Here is a 27,566-nt window from a genome sequence, read left to right on the forward strand (position 1 = left end):
GGGCTGCAGATACCCACTACCCCTCATTGTAAAATGTTCCTGGGGTACAGGGCCCACTTCTACAATTTTTTAAAACATAAAAGCCAATAAGATTGTTTCTAACAGACAGTGGACCTAATTTGTTCTCTAAAAACCAAGTAGTAAACAATGCAATTATAGCCAATTTTATTAAAAGGAACAGTGTGCATCAATCCTGTCTAGGCTTTGGTGATGGGGGCATGCTGAGAGTTGTAGTTTAACAGTATCTAGAGGTCTGCAGGTGTCTCACCTCTGGGGCAGATAACTATCCTGGTTTGTTATCAGTGCACTTAAGTTAAATGCAAGTGTCAAAACAATAATTTCATCTACTATTCCCCCATGCTGAGTAGCCAAGCTTTCCTATTTATTCCTTTAAATTCCCCCACAAAGCTAAAAATATGAACAAATTGTAGTCATCGCTGATCCTGAGAGGTTTCAACCCAGAAGCCACAGTCTGACACAGTCATCCAGGGCAGTTTGCCCCGACAAAGGCTGGAACAGCATCTCTCAATGATGATTACTACTAAATGCCTCATTCCATTCTCTGAATATCTGTGTAATTGACAGTAATGGGCCATTTAGTGAATAGGAAAGAACATTTGTTGGGTACAATAGTAGGAGATTCTTAGAAAAAGAAATACTTGATTTTATCTATTGGTAGTTAGGTGCTGACCAACAGGGGTGCAGACATGGAGCCACAGGTGCTGTCAACTTTTCAAACCCAGGCTCTGTAGGTTTTGGAATCCCTCAGTGACTTCTAATATCCTTATCATTTACAGTAGGGGGTACATTATCCCTTATAATACATGAGTGATACTCAGAGTTCCCTGTATAACTCAGCCTGCAGCCTTGTGCCCTTATATGGTCACAGAACAACCCCTCAGTGACTTCTAATATCCTTATCATTTACAGTAGGGGGTACATTATCCCTTATAATACATGAGTGATACTCAGAGTTCCCTGTATAACTCAGCCTGCAGCCTTGTGTCTTTATATGGTCACAGAACCCCTCAGTGACTTTTAATATCCTTATCATTTACAGTAGGGGGTACATTATCCCTTATAATACATGAGTGATACTCAGAGTTCCCTGTATAACTCAGCCTGCAGCCTTGTGCCTTTATATGGTCACAGAACAACCCCTCCGTGACTTCTAATATCCTTATCATTTACAGTAGGGGGTACATTATCCCTTATAATACATGAGTGAGTCCCCTGTATAGATAGTAGTAAATACATATGTATGGAGATATATAGATATGTAGGGATATAAGAATGAAGAAGAAGAGTTGAAGTCTCAGCACAGATAAACATAGGATGATGAATGTAAGTTCTATTGACTATGGTTGTACAAGGTCAGTACCATGGAAACTCAAGACTTTTGGGCCCATACGACAGAAAAGAAAAGTAGGTTTAATATTCAAAGAGCTCTGTGGTCAGTATAAATATATATAACTTGTAATAAAAGAGAGATAACGTTGCATTATATGCCCACACTGTCTCGCTGGCAATGCTGTGACCCCCCTGAGATCTCCAAAAGGAACAGTGGACGTAACTGCAGACCTTGTGGATATTAAATGAGTCTTAGTCACTTAGTCTCTGCACAGTCACATCAGGCCCAGGTAAACGTTTGCTCTTTAGGTGCTAAAGCTCTTGCATTTACAATGCACTTTCCAAATTAGAGCGTTCCTCTGAAATTTTCATGAATTTTCAGTTTCGTTATTTCAGAGATGCTCTAGACAGGGTAAGGGTTGACCACTAATATTAGTTGGTTCCAGCACAGATACTGATACTCTGACACAGAACTGCCAAGCTGAAAGGCTGGTAATAGCAGTCTAAAACAGTTGATATCACAGTAACTGTGAGATTTCGAAAAAATAGCTACAAAGAAAATGATCATTGGTCTGTGCTACAAACCGCCTTGAGTGACCAGATTGAGGTCCAACTACTATTACAAATAGAAGCTGCTTCAAAACTGGGTCAAGTTATTATTATGGGTGACTTCAACTATCCAGACATTGACTGGGGTAATGGCCAAGTCGGAAAAAGCTAACGGGTTTGTAAATATGCTGAATAACAGTTCAAGAACCTACTAGGAATGAGTCTCTTTTGGACCTTGTTATAACTAATAATACTGAACTCATCTCTAACATTTGTGTGGGTGAGGGGCATTTAGGGAATAGGGATCATAACATGGTCTCCTTTGAGATTCTGTTGCAGAGAAAACTCTATATGGGAGAAACTGCTAATATGGTGCCACTATTCAAAAAGGGATCCTGTTCTCATCCTCAAAACTGCCGGTTAGTCTGACATCAGTGGTAGGAATAGGGTTGCCACCTTTTCGCCCCGTTGAATCTGGGTAGGGGGCAGGGCCGTGACGCAGCAGGCTATGATGTCAGTGGAGGAGCTATGGTGCGACGATCGGTGATTGGCCGGTCACCATGTCAATTATAGGAAATTCTGGCCGATTTTCCTAATTTGGAAAACTGAGCATGCAGTTTTGACCCGGGTAGGTGTCAACCCTAGGTAGGAAAGTATTTCAAAGGGCTAATAAAGGATAAGATATTGGACTTCATAGCAAATCATAATACTATGGGGGGAATTCACAAAAGTGTCGGTAAAATAAGTAACCCAGAAGTGGCGGTCGATAAATTTGTAAAATGTCGTGCGAACGGCAAATTCACAAAGGCAGATGTTACCATCTCTGAATGTCTCGTAAGTCCGACAATTTTCTAAAATTTTTTCAAAAGACAATTTGACCGACATTTTCATTTTGGAGAGCCTAAAGTGTCTGAAACATTGTCGGTAGAAAAAATGAGTTTACAAGTAATTCATAAAAATTTCGGGAAAAGTGGCGCAGCAAAAAACACGCCCACTTTTAAGGACACTAATTCAAAAGTGTTGTACATGTCGGAAAATTGGCGGAGAAATGCTCTGTGAATTTGTCGGCTGTTGCTATGACACTTTCTACGACATTTTAAAGACATTTTTTCGTTCCCGACACTTTTGTGAATTCCCCCCTTTAAGTTTGTGCCAGTTTGTTTGTATGTGTAATAGATCTTGTTTGACTAACTTGATTTCTTTTTATGAGGAGGTGAGCAGGTACCTAGATTTGGAGATGGCAGTGGATGTGATTCACTTAAAGAATATTGGCCTGGAACATAGTATTTGTACCTGGATAGAGAACTGGCTAAAAGATAGACTACAAAGAGTGGTGGTAAATGGAACATTTTCTAATTGGACCAGTGTTGTTAGTGGAGTACCGCAGGGCTCTGTACTAGGTCCCTTGCTTTTCAACTTGTTTATTAATGACCTGGAGGTGGCCATTGAAAGTACTGTTTCTATTTTTGCTGATGAGACTAAATTGTGCAGAACTATAGGTTCCATGCAGGATGCTGCCACTTTGCACAGTGATTTGTCTAAACTGGGAAACTGGGCAGCAAACTGGAAAATGAGGTTCAATGTTGATAAATGCAGGTTATGCACTTTGGCAAAAATAATATAAATGCAAGTTATACACTAAATGGCAGTGTGTTGGGAGTTTCCTTAAATCAGAAGGATCTTGGGGTCTTTGTAGATAACACGTTGTCTAATTCTGGGCAGTGTCATTCTGTGGCTACTAAAGCAAATAAAGTTCTTGTATAAAAAAGGGCATTAACTCAAGGGATGAAAACATAATTCTGTCTCTTTATAGGTCCCTGGTGAGGCCTCATCTGGAGTATGGGGGCAGTTTTGGACTCTAGTCCTTAAGAGGGATATAAATGAGCTGGAGAGAGTGCAGAGACTAAGTGCAACTAAACTGGTTAGAGGGGAGACTGACAAGGTTTGGGTTGTTTTCACTGCAGGTTTTAGGTCTCAAATAGTCAAATTCTAATTTTTAAAGGGCCAGAATTTGATAAATCTAGAAATTAAAATTAATTTAGATTAGAATTAGAATTTTCATTTCAACATTTAATAAATCTGCCCTGAGGGTGTTCAGCCAGATGAAGGCAGGGGACGTACATGAGTCGGGACGAGACAGACAGAATTCTGTGTCTCTATCCTTTGGTACTGGCCAGGGACTTACTGTAATCTTTAATCACTATCAGTCATTAGCCCTGCGAGTGTATAATTAGAAGGTGATTTATACTTTTCTCTCTACAGTCTATGCCAGTCTGAGTTATTGAGAATTTGGTACCTAAAGGGCCCAATACACTCAGCGTATTCAGGATACAATACTGTGTAATTTTCTCCTTTCAAATATTTTTCTTGATTTCTCTATAAGGGCAGAGACACATGCTCAGATTCGGGGAGATTAGTCGCTGAACTGCCTTCTTCAGGCTAGAATCGTAATCACCGGTGGGATGGCACTGGGAGCACTTAGTTTTTTCCAAAGTCGCCCGAAGTTGCCTCAGGAGGAAAATTCGAGCAACTTCAGAAAGTGCCATCCAGCCTGCAATTTAGAATCTAGCCGGCGGGAAGAAGAAGAGGTGATTTATCGCCGGGCGACTAAATCTCCCGAATCTGAGCGTGTGTCTCTGCCCTAAAGGCCTGTCTGTATGGGGCATCTAAGCCTACTCTGCTGCCGTGGGTATTGTGGGTAACCATTGTGGGAAACTGTAGGAAAGCTCATTGACAAAGCAGAAATGTATCTATGGATTGACGTAACCCAAATATAACAGATACAGTAGAGATGAAAGGAAATGCAGGAAACAGAAGGAGATTATGCAAAGTGGAGATGGTTCTTATCTGGATTACATTTTCGGCACCAACTGAAAAGGGATAATCTAATTAGAAATGCAAAACCTTGGGATTGTGCTCCCTTATTCCCTAATTCCCACGCGGCTGATCAACAAGACTCAGGGAATGCTGCCAAAAATTGCAATGGAAACTCATTATTCTGGGGAGAAAACATGTCACGGAACCCAGTGAATTTTGGAGAACTGATCAGGAGTTACTGGAAATCTTATAAGGCTCCCTTTCTGTCTAGGTGACCTGGTAAGGCACTCTTTGGTGAGATTTACACATTTTATCTGTTCCGACTCATGCACGATTGTATGCAAAGGAGCACAAGAGCGGATAGTATAGCAAAATCTTGCAGTTCAAAACTATTAGTTGATACAAGTATGTAGCATATTGTCCTGTGTATTTGTATGGACCTGTATGGGTGGTGACAGTCAAACGCTTTTCCTTACACAGCACAAAATAAGGAGAAGTCTGTTTGCAATAACTCCACTGTTACTCTTTATATAGTTGTGGATATAGCTTACTGCAACTACAGAATATGAGGGTACATGAGTGCACTAGGGATGCACTGAATCCAGGATTCAGTTCGGGATTCGGCCAGGATACGGCCTTTTTCAGCAGGATTCGGATTCGGCCGAATCCTTCTGCCCGGCCAAACCGAATTCTAATTTGCCTATGCAAATTAGGGGTGTGGAGGGAAGTTGCGTGACTTTTTGTCACAAAACAAGGAAGTAAAAAATGTTTTCCCTTTCCGACCCCTAATTTGCATATGCAAAATCGGATTAGGATTCGGTTTGATATTCAACCGAATCTTTCACCAAGGATTCAGGGGTTCGGCCGAATCCAAAACAGTGAATTCAGTGCATCCCCAGTGTGCACAGAACGTCGTTTGCTCTGCATTGTGTATTTATATATATACTGTATATGGAATGGAGCTGCCATGGTGTTTTTCCTTAGACAGTGAGTATACATATCCATAGTCATGGTATAGCTTACTCTAGCGACAGATAATGCCTTCTCTGTATATTTGTACTAGTACATATGAGTATTAACCAGAATACTGAGATTTATATAACTCCCCTTAATGTTTGAAGCGGCTCAAAAAAGCTGAATTTATGGGAATGCCTTGCACCATTTTTAGCATCACCCACCTATTTTATAGGATAAAGTAGTAATGACTACTTGGTGGTCAGACTGGTGGGAAACTGACCAGCAGGTGACGCAGTTGTAACAAAATTCATTCATTTGGAATTAAAAAAAATAAATCATGTATGTACATTGCAAAAGTGCTGAGAATAGCCCCTCCATCAATTTTAAAGTCACTTATTTTTAAGGTTTACTTATCCTTTAACTGCACCCACTTGCATAGTTTTTTTTAAAATGTAATAGTTTAACTATTCAGTCAAATACAGCATTTCATTACACAGTGACCCCAGCATTATATGTCACAGTGTCCCCAGCAATAAATGACATGTAAGTAAACATAGGGGAGCAACGTAGAGGAAGCAGACCCTGAGTCTGGAGGAGTGTCCAGGAGGTATAGGGGCAGTGAGTGGGACAATGTTTATAGGGGCCCTGCAATCGCTTAGTTGTGGAGCCAGTATATATCCCCATAATCCAAATAAGAAAATGCAAAATTAGGTTGGTTTCGCTCTGGCACAATGGTTCTCCCATAAGCCGGCCCGATTGATGGATGAGTGCAGCGGGACAGACCCACAAAGGATACAGTTCAGGTTTAATAGTTACTTGAGAAAAAAGTTTCCTGAACTTCAGTAAAACCACTTTCCCCATTTCCTGGCTTGTTGTTTTCTAAATGATTCTGAAATGGGCTCATTAATTCTGTGGCTCGGCTGCCCATTGTCTGGCTAAGTGCTGCATTTAGACTGGATGACCGGGCAGTTATGGCAGCAAAATAAAACGGGTTCCTTATCAATTTGCTGAGCCCATTGTTACATTTATTAAGATCGGCCTTGGATAAAGCACTTGCAGCTCATTCAGTGGAAGAAGAAGAAAAAGCTCTTTTGGTAAGGGCACTCATTTGTTTCTCTTTAGAAATTCAATGAGTTTTTCATTTTGAAAAGCTGATCGACATTTATTGCTATTTATGTCTTTCACATGACCCGAGACAGTGGGCTTTGCACTACTCTTGTGTAGTAAAACCACATAGGCCTTTTAAAGGTTACAAAATCACTCATAATGCCCTAATTTAGAGAGATATTGACAGGGTCCATCTCCGCACTGGCTCAGTTGAATGGGAAATCTATGAGAGAGGTGACGATAATACATTTTATTTGGGTCATGAGTGTTTTTTTTTATGATAGACCATCATGTTTTGGTGTATACAATTAGTATTCACATAGGCAGCTGGTGGTGACATTTCCAAGGTGTAAGCAGACAGTATCCCCCAGGCCAAAGACAAAGGGTTTCATGTAAAAAAAAAAAAAAAACCAGAGAAAGGTGTTCTAGTTCCATTAACAGAAGCACAGAGAGAGTACTGGATCCGTAGCAAGAAGTGTTTTGTTGAAGGGACCAAGGACTTTGAACTAAGAACATTGTAGTGAAAATTGTTAAAGGAACATGAAATATTAGGGATGCACCAAATCCAGAATTTGGTTTGTAATTCGGCCTTCATTCGGCCTTTATTAGCAAAATTTGGATTCAGTTGAATTCTTGTGCCTGGTCGAACTTAATACAAACCCTAATTTGCATATGTAAATTATGGAAGGGACATCACATGACTTTTCATCACAAAACAAGGAAGTTAAAAAAAAGTCCCCACTTTTTCCTCTCCCGTCCCTAATTTGCATATGCCAATAAGGATTCAGATGCAGTTCGGTATTCAGCCAAATATTCCACAAAGGATTCAGGGATTCGGCAGAATCCCAAATACTGGATTTGGTGCATCCCTATGAAATATCCATCCAAAACTTAGAGACCAAGGCAAAATTACCTCAATCAATGCTCAAAGACTGGTTTCTGGTTAGAAATGACTATTTTTGTAATTCAAGCTTCCTTGAAGGTCCCATTTTTGGTCAGGGCCACCCTTAACTCAAAACAAAAAGTTGTGAGTGGTTTATCAGCCACAGTTCAAAGACATTCTAGAACAGTAAATAAGTCTTCACCCCAGATCTCATTCTAGTTGACCTTCTAGCTGGGCTTCCAGCTTTGTCTAAAAGAGTGTCCTGTTAACCACTACTGGAAACCAGTAGTTTAGTTGTAGGCTGAATGAACATAGGGTCATAAGATGTGCGATGCTTGGAAACATCATCTCCAAAAATGCAATAAAGTAGTGTAGCCCTGAAGCATGCCAACATGTAGCCTGGGACAGTGATTCCTGTCTGACTGTAGCATGAAACAAGAGTTGGTAGACAATGTGGTGGGGATGTTAAATGTGCAGAAGAACATCGGGAGAAGTAGGCACATCCATGAACAATTGGAATGACTTTGTTACAATTCTGACAAACAGAGAAAGGTAGGAAGAAGATGGGCGTGTTGTGTTGAAGGGGCCAAGAACTTTGAACAAAGACCATTGTAGTGAAAACTGGGACATGAAATATGCATCCAAAATGTAGAGACCAAGGAAAGATTAATTCAGTCAACAGTCAAGGTTCAAAGACTGGTTTCTGGTTAGAAATGACTATTTTTGTAATTCAAGCTTCCTTGAAGGTCCCATTTGGTCAGGGCCATCCTTAACTTATAACAAAAAGTTGCGAGTGATTTATCAGCCACAGTTCGAAGACATTCTAGAATAGTAAATAAGTCTTCACCCCAGATCTCCTTCTAGTTGATCTTCTAGCTGGGCTTCCAGCTTTATCTAAAAAAGTGTCCTCTCAACCACTACTGGGAACTGCTCTGTTTGTAGGTTAGGTTGTAGGCTGAATGAACATAGGATTAACTGATCTGCGATGCTTGGAAACATCATCTCCAAAAATGCAATAAAGTAGTGTAGCCCTGAAGCATGCCAACATGTAGTCTAGGACAGTGACTCCTGTCTGACCATAGCATGAAACAAGAGTTGGTATGGATGTTCAATGTGCAGAAGAACATTAGGAGAAGTAGGCACATCCATGAACAATTGCAATAACTTTGTTACAATTTTGACATATTGGAAAATTTTAGTGTGTCTGTTTTTGTTCCAATTCCCATCATCATGTCATGTGATATAAAAGATTTTTCTAGCCAATCACCCACTTAAAGTCCATTGTAAAGCACCTGGGGTTGAAGCAGTTTTACATAGATCCTCCTGGAAGATACAAAACCATAGCGACTGAACAATGTTTCCAACAGCTATAGGGGAAGAAAGCACAGTAAGTGACTCATCAAGTACATCAGGAGAGACTGCAGTGCACCAGGTCAGGCTCCATCACAGGAGGGTGAAGGCAGAGGCTGTAAAAGTGGGTCCATTGTACTCTGTACTTTAATAAAGTGTGTGTCGCTCATTGGAGATGACTCTGCAGAGGTGTTATAATGTGCCACCTGCCAACTTTTCTTCACTACTCATGTTCTGCACAAGTGCACTTCTTTGTGCTAAAGAAAACTCTGTCCTCCTGTTGTTCAGCTGCAAGTCCCGGCATTGCACCAACACCCAAAGGCTGATCACATAGTTGTATTGTTGTTGCTTGAAGAAGGATGATTTGGCATCTGAAGGTCCTGAAGGACTTTAACATCAGCAATTCCCAGGCCTCTCTTTTATATTATGTAGGAATTGATGCCACAATCTCATCTCATCTCATGAGCACTCCATTGAGGTGCAGCTAGAACAGGGAGGCCTCCATGGGTACACTGTATCCTCCTACCAGAGAGACTTTAGGTGAGATTTAGAACTTTACAGAGGCTATCTGCATTATTATTCTATTTTTATACAGCGTCAGCATATTCAGCAGTGCTTAGTCCCTAAACACTATGGTCAACTTCCCTTGAATGATAACAAGGCTGCTTTAATTACTCTCTGGAGCCTTTGCAGCGATGCCATATCCCAAGAGTTTTATGTGAGCGTTTCCGTTGCTGTTGGTTTTCACTGAATGCGCCACCTACTGGCAAAATGCAGCATCTTTTTCTAAATTTGCATAATTTACAGTATATAGTGTGGGTTGGATTCAAATCTTTGAAATAAATAAACAATTCAATCTAAATTTATTTTAATATTTGTGCATGTATTTCTAAATTCAAGGACAGAAATGAGCCACGTGGCAACAAAAGGAGTTTCTGTAACAGATTGATCATTATTCTTCATTATTGTTCAGGTATTTATTTGTGCTTTTCTTTTGACTGAGAAGAGTAAAGACTAAAAATTAAACTTATTTTATGGGACACTAACTGGATAACAAAAAATCTTACCAAAATGACCAAAATTGTGCTAATTGCGGTCATAATATGCCATATTGTGCAGTACACAGCTGCATTAAAGGAACATCCACATGCTCATCGGTTGAGCTCCTACGACCCAGAAATGACACGATGTGGTGAGTACAACTCACAGGTTCTGCCTAATGGAAAGTGCAAGATTGTCGCTACTTTGCCACAGCAAGAGGGTCACAGGTGCCCAGATATGTTCCGCTGCACAGAGGAGGTCGCCTACTGGTTGCATGAGAACGAGGAACATAAATCGGAGATTCTGGAGCTGAGGGAGCTCATCTCTGAGCTTCAAGAGGAATTACGGAACCACAGGCACCGACTTAAATTGCTAGAAACTCAGGTGAGGAGTTGGAGGGTGTAAATGGTAAATAAGGAGGTTTAAATGCATTGTAAACAGCTTATTGTTGTTTTATACTTTGGACAGTAGGTGGCAGCAACCAATAAGCTTGGGCCTTGGTTAGGTTTGTCCCCACCAGGAAGTTTCTAAAAAGGGGAGGACCAAAAGCTAGTAGCTTATACAAGGGGAATGGTATGGGCCATCTGCTGTAGGCCTGACTAGTGCCAAAATAGGAGAATTATAGAGGGATAGGCAAATTGTAAGGAGAGGCTATTGGGGGTAGTGACCCTGTTGTGTTCCTATTGGCATATCCAGTACAATGATATTTGATGCCAATGTAAAATATGGGAAGACTGGTATTTTTGTCCAGAAATGATGGCAACCCTATGTGTTCTCACAGTTAGGGATACTGTGTGTAGTTTTGTCTGGAGAGTCTGAGGTGGTGCAAGAGAGTCTGCACAATCATTGTGTAGTGTGGCCATTGATAGAGACCACAGTGGGTAGAACACTTGTTCGGTGGTCCCTTTATCTCAAGCATCTCTGCTAGAGGACCGAACTCAAGCACCTAGGTGCAGTGAGAGACAAAGAGGGAGAGAAAAGCTGGGCTTGGAGTGAGAATCTAACCACACTTAACTTCTACTTTCTGTCTCTTTAGTGTAGTGAAGGGAATCACAGTTCCACAGTGGAGCACCGAGTTCACAATCTAGAGAACTGGGCAGGTGAAAGCAGCGCCTTACAGCGCATACAGGCCGCTTTTATTTACGACCTTCAAGGGAAACTTCTTAACTTGTCCTCTGCGGTGGACAGGGCTCGTCGCAACGATTGTTTGGCTGCAGCTGAACTACGAGCGCAGAAAGCACATCCCAAAGCAGGTAACCTTCTTACTGTGTGTGTTTTAATGTTACTTACCCTTCAGAAAACTCTTCATTGACATCACACCACTCCTACAGTGGTTAAATACCTTTAAATAAGCAATACAGTATAAGCAATACAATTGGGGTGCTTTTCTTTTGTTTAAGTTCACTACCATATACAAACTTCATTAGTTAATTTTTGCCTTTTTACTATCTTAGGTGCATCAAAATAAATACTGTGTTATTGTTAGACAATTAGCATTCTTGTATTGTCTAGTCTTTCCGTCTTTGAACCGTCTACATTATTAGGCGGCTCCTCTTTTAACTGAACTCCAGAACTGCACATTTCTGGAACTGCCCCTGTATTAGATGGGGTTACCCAGCCTTATTAAAGGTGAAATATTGCAGCAAAAGATCATTTGCTCTTGAAAATTTCTGGATTTTTTTTTAGGGTGACTGTTACCCTCATGTTTCTATATATCTGTAACCTTGTAATGAGCTAAGGGGGCCCAGTCTGAAGGTCAGTTAGGGGGAGATTTGGGGTGAGTGATTATTTGTGCCCTGGGTACCCCTGGAACTATAGCAGGGTGACTGTTACCCCAATGTTTCTATATATCTGTAACCTTGTTATGAGCTAAGGGGGCCCAGTCTGAAGGTCAGTTAGGGGGAGATTTGGGATGAGCGCTTATTTGTACCCTGGGTACCCCTGGAACTATAGCAGGGTGACTGTTACCCCAATGTTTCTATATATCTGTAACCTTGTTATGAGCTAAGGGGGCCCAGTCTGAAGGTCAGTTAGGGGGAGATTTGGGGTGAGTGCTTATTTGTGCCCTGGGTACCCCTGGAACTATAGCAGGGTGACTGTTACCCCAATGTTTCTATATATCTGTAACCTTGTTATGAGCTAAGGGGGCCCAGTCTGAAGGTCAGTTAGGGGGAGATTTGGGGTGAGTGCTTATTTGTACCCTGGGTACCCCTGGAACTATAGCAGGGTGACTGTTACCCCAATGTTTCTATATATCTGTAACCTTGTTAAGAGCTAAGGGGGCCCAGCCTGAAGGCCAGTTAGGGGGAGAATTGGGTGAGTGTTTATTTGGCCCTGGGTACCTCTGGAACTATAGCAGGGTGACACCCCAATGTTTCTATATATCTGTAACCTTGTTATGAGCTAAGGGGGGCCAGTCTGAAGGTCAGTTAGGGGGAGATTTGGGGTGAGTGCTTATTTGTACCCTGGGTACCCCTGGAACTATAGCAGGGTGACACCCCAATGTTTCTATATATCTGTAACCTTGTTATGAGGTAAGGGGGCCCAGTCTGAAGGTCAGTTAGGGGGAGATTTGGGGTGAGTGTTTATTTGTACCCTGGGTACCCCTGGAACTATAGCAGGGTGACTGTTACCCCAATATTTCTATATATCTGTAACCTTGTTATGAGTTAAGGGGGTCTTAACTGTAGGCCAGTTGGTGTGAGATTTGGGGTGAGTGCTTATTTATCCAACTGAAAGTAAAAACCTCCACTCAAGGGTAGTTAACTAATATGGAGGAATGTTTTATATCAAATACTTTTCATGATTCTATAGCTCTTTATTTGCATGATGTCGTTTTTAAATGACTGATGATGTGACTCCCTCTATAAATATGTTTAGATGTTCAGCACTCCCAGAGCTGCCACTCTGACTGCTCAAGCCTCTATTACAATGGGATTAAAAGGTCGGGAATTTATACCATTGAGACAGGCGATGAAGGAATTCCGACAGAAGTTTTCTGCGACATGGAGACAGATGGTAAATAGAAGAATGTAATAGTGAAACCTGGTAAAAACACCAAAAGGGCATATATAGTGTCCCCTAGTGGCTAATTCTAACTCAGGCATTAAATATACCGTATGACAACCATATTTTAGTGAACTAAACAATGACTGATCACCCCTTCTGTTTAGGTGGGGGCTGGACCGTATTACAGTTTAGACAGGACGGGTCTGTGAACTTCAACAGGACCTGGGCAGAATACAAAGAAGGCTTCGGTGATTTGAATGGGGAATTCTGGTTTGGAAATGAAAACATCTACAGAATCACAAGCCAAGGAGAATATTCTCTTCGTATTGATTTAGAGGATTGGGATGGAAACCATAAGTACGCATTGTACAGAAGCTTTAGGTAAGTAGCCTTCAACTGTCAGGGGCAGAAATCATGGTTTAAACTTCCCCATCACCAAATGACCCCCAGTATATCTCTCATTTGTGAAGCATTGAAGATGAAGGCAACTACTACCGGCTGAATGTGGAGGGGTTTAGTGGCACCATTGAGGATTCTTTCGCCTGGTACCATAACAAAAGGAGCTTCAGTACTCCAGAGACTGAGAATTTATGTGCGGAAATTTCCCATGGGGGTTGGTGGTATCACCAATGCTTCTACTCCAATTTAAATGGCATTTATTATAGGGTAAGGAAAGTTTTGCACTAACTGAATTAATATAAACACAATTTGGCCTTTATCATTAGTCTACATTTAAATACTGACATGATAGTGGCATATGTTCCTCAGGTCAAGTAGAGCAAGATGGAGACTGTAGTGCAGGATGGGAAGAGTAGGGCAAGAGACAGTAGGATAAGATGGATAAAGTAGGACAGGATAGAGACAGTTGGACAGGATGGAAACAGCCGGGCAAGATGGAGACAGAAGGGCAAGATGAAGACAGTAGGACAAGATAGAGACTGTAGAGAAAGATGAAGACAGAAAGGCAAGGTTGAAACAGCAAGGCAAGATGCATACAATTGGACAAGGGGACAGTAGAGCAAGATGGAGATAGTAGAGAAACATTGAGTAGGACAAGAGAGAAACTTTAAAACAAAATGGAGACAAGCATGATCAGGGCTGTGAATTTAGCTGTTTTTAAAGCACCCACCAACAACTGAAGGCCATGGGGCAACCACCTCAGTAACTAGCTGGGGCAAGTAATAATAATGGGGGTACAAGATGTAAACCGCATGGCAAGATTGAGACAGTAGGACAGGTTGGAAACAGTATTGCAAGATGGAAAATGTAGGAAAATATGAAAACTGTTGGCAAAGATGGAGACATAGAACAAGATGGAGACAGTAGGGCAAGTGTGGTTCAGAAAGGTTTTATATACACATAAATGTTGAACTTGATGGATGTGTATATTTTTCCACCCAGAGTTACTATGTACCTGCAGCTATGTTGAGACTTGCTTGTTATTGTGTAATGTAATTTGATGGCACAAACCCTTACCCATGACCCCGCTCCCAGGAAATTGATGAAACTGACACAATAAGCCAATAACTAACGGTAAATCATTCCTTTTCCTGATTTCTTACCCATAATGTCCAGGGTGGAAGATACCAGAAAAGACGCAGTGCCATGGGACCGGACGGCATAGTGTGGTACAGCTGGAGAAACACTGACTACTACTCACTCAGAAGAGTCTCCATGAAAATACGCTCAAGAGCATTTCAACTACACCAATACCCATGATGTGCTGCTCATCCTGTGTGTATTTTAGTTCCTTTTGTAGGAGTCTCCTTTGACTGGGAATATACAAAAATTCACTTCTTTTTTGGGGGATGGGGGTAAGGAGGGTAATTGACAACTGTTTTAATAAAAGCAAATAATTGTATGTGAAATGGGCCCAGGATAGGAGAAACAGGCAGCATGGGGGCTCACCGGCCAGAACTTCTACCTTGCGGCACTGGGCCCTGATTTCAATTCTATCCAACACACTGCGAGGATTGTATTTGTTCTGTGTTGGTTTCCCCAGATTCTTTGGTTTCCTCCCACACCCCAAATACATACTGGCAGGTTAATTGGTTTGTGATAAAACTGACCCTAGTGTGTGAATGTGATCGGCCCCTTAGATTGTAAGAGATTGAACTGGCGCATATTCTCTGTAGAGTGCTGTGGAATACGTGTCTGTGTCCTATAAATAATAATAAACATCCTTATTTTTCCAAAGCACAATCTCGTAAAGTTATAAAGCCTTCAGCACCATCTGCTGGTAAAATAAAAATAACCGTGTCTGTGTGTATAGGCGACTCCCTGATGTACAGGGGCATGTGAATGTTCTCCTTGTCTAAGTTCATCCAGGTGTTTGCTTTTACAACACATCTCACATTTTTACACTTTTAAGAGGGACATGCTGGTGTAAATTCTCTGTGAAAATACATATGAGGGATATTTGCATGGAGAATTTTTTTTCATGTGTGCCTAGTAAAGTGGGGAAAGAGTTGCTGCAGAAAGATGTGAATTTTCTCCAAAGCAAAGTGATATTTTCACCAAAGTAAAGATAATTTGCCAAAACTTGCTGTACTTGTCTTTTAGTAAATTGATGATGTCAGAGCGAATTCTAATTCTGGGAAAAAATATGCATTTGTCCGTTAGTAAATATGTCCCATATTGGCCATATATAAAAGTTTGAGAAACTGTGAATGTCTTATTTAAATCATACCTAATTATAAAACTCTGAATTCCTTCTACAAAGGTGTAATTACCTGCACTCAACACATATTCCACATTATTCTTGCCAAAAACAGTTGGAGTTGGAGATCAATCCAGCTTCTTGCGGTGGGTGAGGGTGCCATCTGTCATTTCCATGAAATGGTCCCTAAAAACTTATGGAAAACAGTTTATAGACTGTTATTATTATAATCGTGAGTCCTGCACATACTGTGGCAACGTAGAGCAACAACAGTAGGTAGGAAAATTCAGAGGTGGCAGATAAAGCAAAGTAAGAAAGAGACAGTAGGACAAGATGTAGACAGTAAAGAAAGATGGAACCAAAAGAACAAGATGGAGACAGTAGGGAAAATTTGAGACAATAGGGAGAGATGGAAACAGTAAAAAACTACATGAACAGTAGGGAAAGATGGAGGCAGTAGACTAAGATGCTGACCAGAGTGGGACTGAACCAGCGGGACACCGATAAAAAATGGTGGGCCCGCTAGCCCAGAACCGCTCCCTGCACGACACCTTTGCTACTGCTTTCAACCTCTCTACCGGGCAGGTGGAGGGGGATGAGGCTTGGTCAGGGGGCTGAAGAGGGCTTTGCGGCTGTGCACTGATGCTAACAGTGGAGAAAGATGAAGACAGTGGGACAAGATGGAGACATTGAAGAAAGATGGAACCAGTTGGACAAGATGGAGTCAGTAGGGAAAGTTGGAGAGAATAGGGCAAGATGGAGACAATAAAGAAAGATGGAAACAGCAGGACAAGATGGAGTCAGTAGGGAAAGTTGGAGAGGATAGGGCAAGATGGAGACAGTAAAGAAAGATGAAAACAGTAGGACAAGATTGAGTCAGTATAGAAAGTTGGAGAGGATATAGCAATTGGAGAAAGTTAAGAAAGATGGAAACAGTAGGATAAGATGGAGACTGTAGAGAAAGTTGTAGAGGATAGGGCAAGATGGAGACAGTAAAGAAAGATGGAAATAGCAGGACAAGATGGAGTCAGTAGGGAAAGTTGGAGAGGAAAGGTCAAGATTGAGACAGTAAAGAAAGATGGAACCAGTCGGACATGATGGAGTCAGTAGGGAAAGTTGGAGAGGATAGGGCAATATGGAGACAGTAAAGAAAGATGGAAACATTAGGACGAGATGGCTTCATTAGGGAAAGTTGGAGAAGATAGGGCAAAATGGAGACAGTAAAGAAAGATGGAAACAGTAGGACAAGATGGAGTCAGTAGGGAAAGTTGGAGAAGATAGGGCAAGATGGTGACAGTAAAGAAAGATGTAAACAGTAAGACAAGATTGAGTCAGTAGGGGAAGTTGGAGAGGATAGGGCAAGATGGAGACAGTAGGACAAGATGGAAATAATAAGGAAAGTTGGAGACAGTAGGGCAAGATGGCAAAAGAGAGGCAAAATAGTGACATTAGTACACAGGATATCGTATTGTTGCTACGAAGTCACTGAATAACCTACTAATACCATCTAGTGGGTCTCTGTTGTATTGTTTTTGTGAAATATAATCTGCCTTTTTGGCTCATATTTTACCACTCATGACAGGTAAGTGAGTTTGGTGATAGTGGTTAGCATGTTTGGCTGCACAATAAGCAATACTATTTATATAGTATGTCATTTGATTTCACTGTATAACACAAAAAAAAAATCCTGTTCTTTTTGGGACCCATTATCCTGGACTGTCCCTAAGTTAATATGATTAGGGGGGGTAGGTCCTCAGTGGCTAACTCTGTGTCTTGTCTGAATGGAATCCTAAAAAAATGCCCCCTAGAGTGGCTTGATTCCTGTATATACACAACTAGGTTATCAGATAAGTGTGAGAAGATTGTTATCAGAATTCTTTAGAGTGCAGTTCCCCAACTTGTTTTTCTCATGAGCCATATTGAAATGTAAAGAGAGTTGGGGAGCAACACAATAGTTCCGGGGGGGGGGGATGCACATTTTTATTCAATTTGTGCATTTAATTGGCATTATAAGGAATGTTTTAGTATTTTCTGATGACACAAAACTTTGCAGCCCAATTAATTCCATCCAGGAGGCAACATCCTTGCAGGGGGGTCTGGACAAACTGGCAGCCTGGGCAGCTAAGTGGCAGATGAGCTTCAATGTTGATAGATGTAAGGATGTTCACCTGGTTCATAAAACTATGTAGTCAGTTTAACTCTTAATGGGACTATCTTAAGCAAAGCCATGATGGAGAAGAACTTTGGGGTGCTTGTGGGTGATAAACTTGTTTGTATTAAGCAGTGCCAGTCAGAAGCAGGAAGAACCCAGCAATATCTTGCTCTGTATTAAAAGGGGTATAGAGTTACAGGAGGAGAGGGTCATTCGTCCCTTCTACAAAGCACTCGTATATAACCATTTACAATATGGCATGCAGGTTTGGACTCCAGTGCTCAAATGGGATATTATTGAAATAAAAAAGTACAGAGGAGAGTGACTAAAGCAGAACTATACAGTTCCCCTCATTTGGTGGGGTTGCCCTATGAGCGTTACTGGGCCTAATTTGGTCACCCACACTCTGGGCCAAATTTGGCTGACCCAATAGTTGGCCTGGGGGCCAACAATTCTATCATACAGAGGGTCTGCAGTCCCACTGGATGAGGACCACATAAAAACCCAGATGTTGTCCTTGTCAAACAGAAAAACCAAATCTTCACAATTGATATCTGTCTGATTTTTAACCAGATTTCTGTCAGACAGGCCTTACGTTTGACATGAATAAGTTCTAGGAATGTAATATAGTAAGGTAAAGCAGCCTGTGCTCCACCAAAGGACTGATAGCTGGATGGAGCTCTCCTTAGACATTACTGGCCTAAAATGAAGAGACCACAGAGCTGAAGGTATTCAGGCTTAGGCCATTGCTTCCGGAAAAGTTTCCACTGGAGGGGATCTTGTCCACTTGCTGGTGGTGTGTTCTTACAGTTGCATCTGGACTCCCTTGAAGGCTTAGGTTCCAGGACAACAATATAGGAGTTTCCTTCCTTCCCTGTTCTACCTATGACAGTATCTAACAATTAATATAATACATCACTGAAATGTGATTATTAACTCTGTGGTGTGATTTCAATAAAACCCCTTTTGTTTTTGTTTTTGCAAGAACCTCTGGTGTCCTATTTTTGTTTCTACACTACAGCTAAGAGGTGTAGTTGCTCAACACCCTATCCCATCTGAGTAAAGGAGTCCAGTGGGACCCATGTTCTAGCCTCAATTTTAAAAGCACATTTATACAAATATTTTCTTACATATCTGCCATATAAAGGTTATACATTGAACTCTGAGTATCACTCATGTATTATAAGGGATAATGTACCCCCTACTGTAAATGATAAGGATATTAGAAGTCAATGACGGGTTGTTCTGTGACCATATAAAGGCACAAGGCTGCAGGCTGAGTTATACAGGGAACTCTGAGTATCACTCATGTATTATAAGGGATAATGTACCCCCTACTGTAAATAATAAGGATATTAGAAGTCATTGAGGGGTTCTGTGACCATATAAAGGCACAAGGCTGCAGATTGAGTTATACAGGAAACTCTGAGTATCACTCGTGTATTATAAGGGATAATGTACCCCCTACTGTAAATGATAAGGATATTAGAAGTCACTGAGGGGTTGTTCTATGACCATATAAAGGCACAAGGCTGCAGGTTGAGTTATACAGGGAACTCTGAGTATCACTCATGTATTATAAGGGATAATGTACCCCCTACTGTAAATGATAAGGATATTAGAAGTCACTGAGGGGTTGTTCTGTGACCATATAAAGGCACAAGGCTGCAGGCTGAGTTATACAGGGAACTCTGAGTATCACTCATGTATTATAAGGGATAATGTACCCCCTACTGTAAATGATAAGGATATTAGAAGTCACTGAGGGGTTGTTCTGTGACCATATAAAGGCACAAGGCTGCAGGCTGAGTTATACAGGGAACTCTGAGTATCACTCATGTATTATAAGTGATAATGCACCACCTACTTTAAATGATAAGGATATTAGAAGTCACTGAGGGGTTCTATGACAATTTAAAGGCACAAGGGTTTGGACTAAATGCTTTTATAAAGGCTATGGGCATCTGTAGTTTTTTTACACCATACAAAATGTATATTTTAAGCTGGGGGTACATTAAACAAGAGTAAAAGGGTCAGATCACACAAGTGACATCTCTGTGCCATGAGCGATGAAATTACTAAGTACTAAGAATAATGACAGAGACACAGGAGTAACCTGGTAGTAACATTGTATTGATGACATAATGGTAGACATATAAAAATCAGTGCAATGTAACAAGAATCTCGCTAGCAAGTGTGGATACCATTGGTTCATCTGCGCCTTTGTTACAACTGAGCGTAGAGATGGTCAGCACTCTCACCACCACAGCAAGTAGATTTAGTGATTGTGAATGGATCACACTTGTGACGTGTGACAAATATGAGAACATTGAAGGGCTCATGGAGACGACTTCTTAGGACTCTAATGGCGTGGACAGATCCTCCCATAAACTGCGTCCCCACCCTAAAAACTCCTTACAAAAAAGGTGTCTTAGCAGGTCCTCTCTGGACATTCACAGACAGATAAAGCAAAAGAGAATCTGAGTCACTTTATATTGTGCCGGGCATCTCAGACGCCGAATGGAGTCCTCAGTCCATGTTTTGCTCGTCCACACCTTCTACCTTGAAGCTTCTTCCTTCAGTTCTTTGTTTTTCCTCACTTCTTCTGCATGTTTATCCTGGTAGGAAAAAGGTTTTAACAAATTCATTTTGAGCAGGGATATATTAAATATGTGTGAAAAAGCAAACATCTGTATGGTAATGGTGTTTATCACTATGGAAGGGTGTTGCCATTTTTTTTCCTCTGTGTAACCAAAATTCCTACAGATTTACTATTGTACCTTCAACCTGTACTGGCCTACCCCAATGCAGGCCAGTTAAAATGTTCAGGCTACCAATATGGAACAGTTTGTTTTGGTCTAGAACAGTGACCTTCAAGCCTTGACTTTACAATATGGAACCACTATACTCCTCTAGACTTCAACCCTTGGATTACCCAGTAGATGTGAGATACTTAGAGTTGATTATAGGCAGAAGATCACTATTCAGCAGCCATTCAATACTGGGTTGTCCAAATCCTTTAGGGAATAGACCGGGGGTTCCCAACCTTTATTACCCATGAGCCACATTCAAATGTAAAAATAGCTATTTTGTATGCAACCAAAAAAGCCTCCAAGTTTGAGGCAACTGGAAGCAACATCTAAGGGGTTGGTGAGCATCATGTTGCTAATGAGCCACTGGTTGGGGATCACTGGAACACAGAGTATGAAATGGAACACTATTGAATGATTATAAAAAAATAGAGTTCGATCTTACCACTTTAACTAACCTTCTCCTGCAGACGCTCAAGCATGGCTGCTAGGTGGGCTTCCCTGTTCTCCTTATTGACCTCCATTCTCTGAGCCAGCTTCTCCTTGGCCATCTTGCTAAAGTTGTTGTTCTCTTCAATGGCTTTCTGTATGACTTCGCGCTCATGTTCTCTCTTTTCTGCCAGGTGCTTGAGGAGTTCTGCCTCCTGATACTAGAAAAGTCATTACACACCCAGCTTAATAATGTATCGCTTAACATAGGCAGTTTTTATTAGTTTGGGGTGAGATAGATTGCATTACATAGTTTGAGATAGAGAAAAATGGACCTCATTTTGAGACAACTTATCTTTCAGTTGTAGATTTTCCCACCAGTCTTTGCCATTAACTCCAGCCTTGGCATCATCAACAGGTATAAGATGATACTAAATGGGTCAATAATGGCTCACAACAAGGTGGTGGCCGTGAGCTTGTATGAGTTGAATCTCATTGATATTGAAGGTGTAGCCTGATGTAGCCTGATACTTTTCCTTCATTATAGTCTCTTCACAATCACATTTTTTTTTTTAAATGGGCGTTGGTCTGGGCAGTCTCCCCTTCAAAAGCCGCATATGCAGGTGGCGGGGGAGGATCTAGTCCAGATTGAAACCGAGGTTTTAAATTTTGATCACAGGTAAACAGGTTAGGGACCGCCGTATGGGGTTTACCTTGACGTGGTATGGCGGCTTACCAATTTTATGATCATAACTTTGTAACAAAAAACCCTGTTTTTCTCTTTTTAGACAGGGGATTATTGTATTTAAATATTTTTTGTATGGCCTTAGGAGTGCACCCACAACCCCCTTCGTGTAGCCTGATGCCAAGCATGGAGACAGGAGACTTTCAGGGTGAGAGAACATTTCCAGAATAAAAAGGCGATGCCTCGACTGGTGGAAGCCTTTTCTCTATGTTAATGTCAACCTCTGCCATGCTATCTTCTCACTGGAACAATCAACACCAGATAGAGTGAACATGCAACCAACTTTTTTACCTTGCGCCTTTCTTCGGCAGCCTCTAGTTTCTTCTGGATCTCCTCTAGAGAAGGGTCTCGCTTCTGGGGCAGGATGGCTGTGATCTCTGGAATCCCATCAAAGGAAGGGGGTTTCAGGATAACCTCGAAGGCATGGCCAGAGGCTCTCTTGTTTAATTCTATCACCTCCATGTCTGAAATAGCACACCAAGTAAGGTCCACAGTGTCTGCTGGAAGAAATAAGCCATTGTACAGTTAGAACGAGGGATACAATTAGTATTTCCATACTCCTCCCTGAAAGCTTAATTTCTTACGACCCAGTATTGAGTTTTATTTCATTGTTCCTCATAAGGAATCAAATATAGAAGTTTACTAGCAATTGCCTTTAGGCACATAGCTGATGTATATAGAAGTCATTAGGTCCCACAGCAAAACCCATAGACAATCACTATTTATTGGGCCTATGGGGGCTGTTTGGGTCTCTGTGTACTTGAAATGCCAGGGCCTATTTTGAATCCCAGTCCAAACTTGATGGGACTTGTGTGGATTACTCTTACTCTGGTTTAGTCTGTGTCAAGTCAGTTTTTATGGACTGGTTGGGAGTTTTGTAGGTATCAATTAAGGACAGAGGGAAGGGGAAAACAGGAGGCAATAAGGATGCAGTGCTGGAGTTGATATCACCAACTTACCATCATACTTGTTAGTCTGTGTCTTTAAAGGATCAGAGAGGAAACAGGAACAGAAAATGGACACGAGGGGGAGCTCCTTCATCTTCTCTTTATAGGCTTAAAGGGAGTAAACAATAGAGATGAATGAAGTGTGGTCTCCATAGAGGAAGTAAGACAACACCCATAGCTTATTCCCCTCCAGCCCTGACTCTATTTCCCACAATGCCTTGCACACTTCTGTGATTATGCATTCTTCACAGGGCTGTTAATCCCTATGCAAGACCATGCAAGGAATAATGTGCTGGAGAGGAGCTGACTATTGTAATGTTGTTAGTTATCTGTATATGAGTTAGTAATAGTGACCTACCTGCTAGAGTCATGGCGCTTAGTTCAAGGAAGAGAGTGCAGAGAAAGACGTAATAACCTGGAAAGAAAAATACACTTTTAGTAAGGAATGAAATTATTTTGCATTGATACTTTACCATATACCCCCTTGTATGAGTCTATGTGACGCCATGATAAGGCAACAGCTGTTTCTATATAAATACATGTTAATAATAATGTAAAACACCCATTAATTAAATGGATTGTTCACCTTTAAATTAACTATCATACAAGACTGAGTTCCTATGAATAAGTAATTGGGTATTAAATGCCTGTAATTGTGCAGAGCAGTTTTTGCTACAGGCCCATCAGAACATTGTGTGCCCCCACATAGCTGTCCCAGTGCTGCCTGTTTCCTAATAACACCCTCCCCAAAACAATAAAAAATTAAACAACGGAATGAAAACTGGAGAAAGGCAACAAAGGTCTTTCGGCAGCATTGGTGTACAAGGACAATGGCGGCACTTTCTGCCAACAGCATTCAATTGTTACTGGAATTATTCCCAGCACTCCTTGCAGGCACTGCTCCTGCAGAACAATTATTACTCAGACTGTGTAGAATAGTATGGGAATAATAGAAACTGGTTTTTATTGGCTGAGAGGGCACCTGGGATTGCACAAGGAAGTCACCAGCATAACTGGGCTCAGTGCGTTAGAGCCCTGGGATGGGAGGCACTGGCCTCTTTGTTTAACATTTTCCTTCATTAGGTTAATATGAGCCATGGGCAGGCAGAGGAGCCTGGAATTCACAAAAACCACTGGATTTCCTGAAACCTTAGGGCAGAGACACGCGCTCAGATTCAGGGAGATTTGTCGTCAGGGGACAATACTCCTCTCCTCTTCTTCAGGGCGACTAATCTCCCCGAACTACCTTTCCCTGCCTTCTTAGAATGTAAATCGCCGGCAGGATGGCACTCGGATCGCTTAATTTTCCGAAGTCGCCCAAAGTTTCCACTGCATTCTAGCAGGCAGGAAGGCAGAGAAAGGCAGTTAAGGGAGATTAGTCGCCCCAAAGAAGAGGAGATTTGTTGCTGGGTGGCTAATCTCCCTGAATCTGAGCGTGTGTCTCTGCCCTTAAGGATAAAGACACACGCACACACATATATACATATATATACTGGGCTGTCTTAATCAATAGAGGGGTGTGGGGACAAACTGTCAGGGTGGGCCCATTATATTTTAGTCCAACGAAAGGTCCTTTATTAAAGTGTTATACATTGTGATTTGGCTTCTTTAGGAAGGATATTTGGCCTTGAACCCACAACTGAATGTGTTTAACTGGACCCAATTAAAGAACATGTAAGGGTCCATCCATGACCCTCCCCTTTTCTCAAAGGGGCAACTTGCACCAATTTGAACACATTTTATCACCAGCTGATGCAAATTTGGCCTTCCAGCATGTGGTGCAAAATATTCAGCTGGGAACAAAAGGAGCCTGACATAAAAAACGTGGTGATTATTTGCACTTTTCTTTAATCGATAACCCCTAATAATCTTTTTAAATTCTGCCCCTTCGGCCCATATGACAGACTAGAGCAGCACAACGTGTATCCCATAATAATAATAATGATAATAATAATACTACACACTGATCTCCATGCCCTGAAATGCACTCCATAGCTTGACACAATCAGCCAAGGTAGGGAACACGGGGGATCCAGATGGAAGACATTGAGAGTGTTCCCTCCGTTCCCTTATTCATGTACAGTATAAAGGGTTATTTAGTGGATTCATTCCAGTATCATCTTGGTTTAAAATAAGAAGCAGTAGGTATAATGCCCAGGCAAAAGCTGGAGTTTAATAGGAAAGGGCGTTGCCCGTAGGTCTAGTAGTGACGTCACCATGGATGGTGTAAATGAATAAATGACACCAAAACCACACAATGCAAATGAATAACACTTTGAGAAAAAGTAGCAAATCCAGCAAGATGCAACCACTGAACGTGTAGTCCTGTCAGATCTTGAGGATTAAGTTTTGCCTTTATCCATTGTGTCCTCATCATGTACACGCACAGCCTTTTGATCTTGGCATTAAGTGGGGGGTTACATCTGTAGAGATTATTGGGAACCTTTCCCAACCTGAAAATTCCACTAACAAGTTAACTAGTGATTTGCCAAGAGAGAAAATATTACTCACTTCTGTCACTTCTGACAGTGCTAGGGCATTATTAGTGTGTTTAACCCTAAAAACCAAAGGGGGGAGGGTAAGATAGTGGAAGGTCTTCTAGCTCTTCCTGAAATGCAATTCCCAGATATCTCTGACAGAGTTCAAGTGTGCTGACCTGGGGCCAGGGACTTCCAACAAGGAGCAAAGGCATTTGGCAGGAGAGACCCCCAATACTCAGCTGAGACAGTTGCTTGTTCCCCAGTCCATTAAAGCTTAACCTTCTCCAGCACCCCTACTGCAGCTTAACCTCATACCAGCCTTTTGGGGCCACACACAGACTCACACACACAATTCCCACATTATGTCTGCACCCCATGTGACCCTGTATTTACAAAATATGGGAACAAAGACACAAAACTAAGGACTAACTCATCTGCAATTTTTCACTGATGTCAGTGTGTAGTTCAGCCTCTATTTGGGCACATGCAGCCCCAAAGGAACCAGATGTGCAGCTCAATGCAAGGGTGCAATATTAGGAACATATAGGAAACAAAGAGAAATAGCAAGAGGCCCTGGCACAGTGCATGCGCATAAAAATATTAATATATATTATTTAAATATAATATAACATTATATATATATATATATATATATATATATATATATATATATATATATATATATATATATATATATATATATATATATATTATAATACATGCCCACATATATTTTAGTGTATCTATGGGAATCAAGCAGCTCACTCACCTTTACCTTGCGCTCTGTATCTCTGAGATGCTTCTCCCTCAGTTAAATCTCCCAGAGACGTTCGCAGCATCAGGACCACAATCAGACTCTCCCCATGACATCACCTCTGAGCGCTCCTATTGGCTGTGTCTCTGAGCTCCCTGATTGGACAGAATCTGGGCAAGCAGAATTTGCCTGAGTAACATGCTGCATGCAGGAAAAAGATGATGTCACACAGAAGAACCTTTCCCTTTTCTTTTCCTTCACACCATGCGAAGGGTTTGGGTGAAGGAATTTCCATGGAAAGGGATGAAAAGAATGCAGAGATTAATTAATCTGTGCAAGGTTTCTCTGGCCTTGTAATCTACAGTGTTTGATTTTCTCTATTAGATAATTTTATATACAGCAGGGGGGTGCAATAAGATGTGATGGGGTAAAGCTTTGTCACATTGGGATATCACTGATTGTTCTAATCCCTATGGCTCCAGGAGTTTGAAAGAGGTTTAACTGGGGGTGTAGGATTTGCTGCCACTCAGGAGTTGGCGAGGGGCACACACACACACATGGCTGCAGTTACATTGCCAATAACCAATGCCAGGGCGGGTGTTGGGCTTGGACAGAAAGGTGATCAGAAGGGAGAACCCAGATGAAGGTACAAGGATCACAATACACAGTGTCATGCATCATTTTGGTTTAATAGGGGTTGTACAGAGATACTGGGTATTCCTACCTGCATGAACTTACAGAGCTGTCAATGGGGCTGCTGTAATATTATTATTAACATGTATTTATATAGCGCCAACATATTGCGTAGCACTGTAACTGTATATGTGCCCCACTCCCTTAAAAATGTAGTGTCAATGCCTCATTCTGCCCCCAAGTCCTGCTTATCCCCATTATACTGTGTACCCAGTAGCGTTCCTAGAGGGGGGCGGGCCCTGGTGCGTGACGCGTAGCCGGGCCCCGCCCCCCTCTGTACGTTCGATTTTTGGTGGGGATCAGTGGCGTGCGGCGCTGCCGGGGGGGCTCTGAGGGGGTGCGGGCCCTGGCCCTCTCGCACCCCCTGCTCCCCCGGTAGTTCCGCCACTGTGTGTACCTGAGCCACCGAAACATTTTTGGGTTGTGTCATGCTGGAAATGTTTTGCACTCCCAGGTATCAGTGGTGTAACAAGGGCACTCTAAATTAAATCTTCAGAGGGGCCCACTGAGCATAGATTCTCAAGCCCCCACCCCCAATTGTCACCCCCATTGTCACCCCTATGCCCGCAAGGTAATTTAAAGTAGAGTGGTGGGGAAGGAGGATTTTAATGCTATAGAGGAAGCCGACCCTGTAGTTGAGACCCATTGTTTCCCGGGCCCATTATGCCACTGCCATTTACCTACTACAACTACCTGATTGGCCAAGTTACTTGACCATTCAGGTTGCTGACAGGCAGGGCATTGAGTGATTTTCTCCATTCCCAGTATAAGTGGGACTGACACCCTAACTGTGTGACCCGGGAGAGACCTACCTGCAGTGTAGGTGTTTAGTTG

The 27,566-nt window shown here is 41.8% G+C and overlaps 2 protein-coding genes across 4 annotated transcripts; one reads left to right on the forward strand and one right to left on the reverse strand.

Moving 5' to 3' along the window:
• Positions 1-4,843: 4,843 nt before the first annotated feature.
• LOC108716389 (angiopoietin-related protein 7) lies at positions 4,844-15,653 on the forward strand. The gene is made up of 7 exons (XM_018262482.2): positions 4,844-4,995; positions 9,914-10,438; positions 11,091-11,307; positions 12,935-13,072; positions 13,228-13,444; positions 13,534-13,729; positions 14,639-15,653. The coding sequence occupies exons 2-7, from the start codon at positions 10,085-10,087 to the stop codon at positions 14,780-14,782; spliced, it is 1,266 nt and encodes a 421-aa protein (XP_018117971.1). The 5' UTR covers positions 4,844-4,995; positions 9,914-10,084; the 3' UTR covers positions 14,783-15,653.
• A 4,333-nt stretch (positions 15,654-19,986) lies between these two features.
• On the reverse strand, positions 19,987-26,152 carry stmn4.L (stathmin 4 L homeolog). 3 transcript variants are annotated; one of them, XM_018261984.2, is made up of 6 exons: positions 26,055-26,152; positions 23,164-23,220; positions 22,818-22,913; positions 22,150-22,358; positions 21,130-21,334; positions 19,987-20,492 (listed from the first exon to the last, which is right to left on the reverse strand). In XM_018261984.2, the coding sequence occupies exons 1-5, from the start codon at positions 26,122-26,124 to the stop codon at positions 21,134-21,136; spliced, it is 633 nt and encodes a 210-aa protein (XP_018117473.1). In that variant the 5' UTR covers positions 26,125-26,152; the 3' UTR covers positions 19,987-20,492; positions 21,130-21,133.
• Positions 26,153-27,566: the final 1,414 nt, after the last annotated feature.

The sequence above is a fragment of the Xenopus laevis genome, chromosome 5L, assembly GCF_017654675.1.
Source record: "Xenopus laevis strain J_2021 chromosome 5L, Xenopus_laevis_v10.1, whole genome shotgun sequence".
NCBI lineage: Eukaryota > Metazoa > Chordata > Amphibia > Anura > Pipidae > Xenopus > Xenopus laevis.

What these genes read in the sequence shown, in the direction of transcription:
- LOC108716389 (XM_018262482.2), top strand. Translation starts at nt 10,085, where the DNA reads ATGACCAAAATTGTGCTAATTGCGGTCATAATATGCCATATTGTGCAG. An exon ending in TTAAATTGCTAGAAACTCAG is followed by an intron (nt 10,439 to 11,090) that starts GTGAGGAGTTGG and finishes CTGTCTCTTTAG; the next exon opens with TGTAGTGAAGGGAATCACAG. An exon ending in CTGCGACATGGAGACAGATG is followed by an intron (nt 13,073 to 13,227) that starts GTAAATAGAAGA and finishes CCTTCTGTTTAG; the next exon opens with GTGGGGGCTGGACCGTATTA.
- stmn4.L (XM_018261984.2), bottom strand. Translation starts at nt 26,124, where the DNA reads ATGCTGCGAACGTCTCTGGGAGATTTAACTGAGGGAGAAGCATCTCAG. An exon ending in ATACAGAGCGCAAGGTAAAG is followed by an intron (nt 23,221 to 26,054) that starts GTGAGTGAGCTG and finishes TTTTCTTTCCAG; the next exon opens with GTTATTACGTCTTTCTCTGC. An exon ending in CTGCCGAAGAAAGGCGCAAG is followed by an intron (nt 21,335 to 22,149) that starts GTAAAAAAGTTG and finishes TGACTTTTCTAG; the next exon opens with TATCAGGAGGCAGAACTCCT.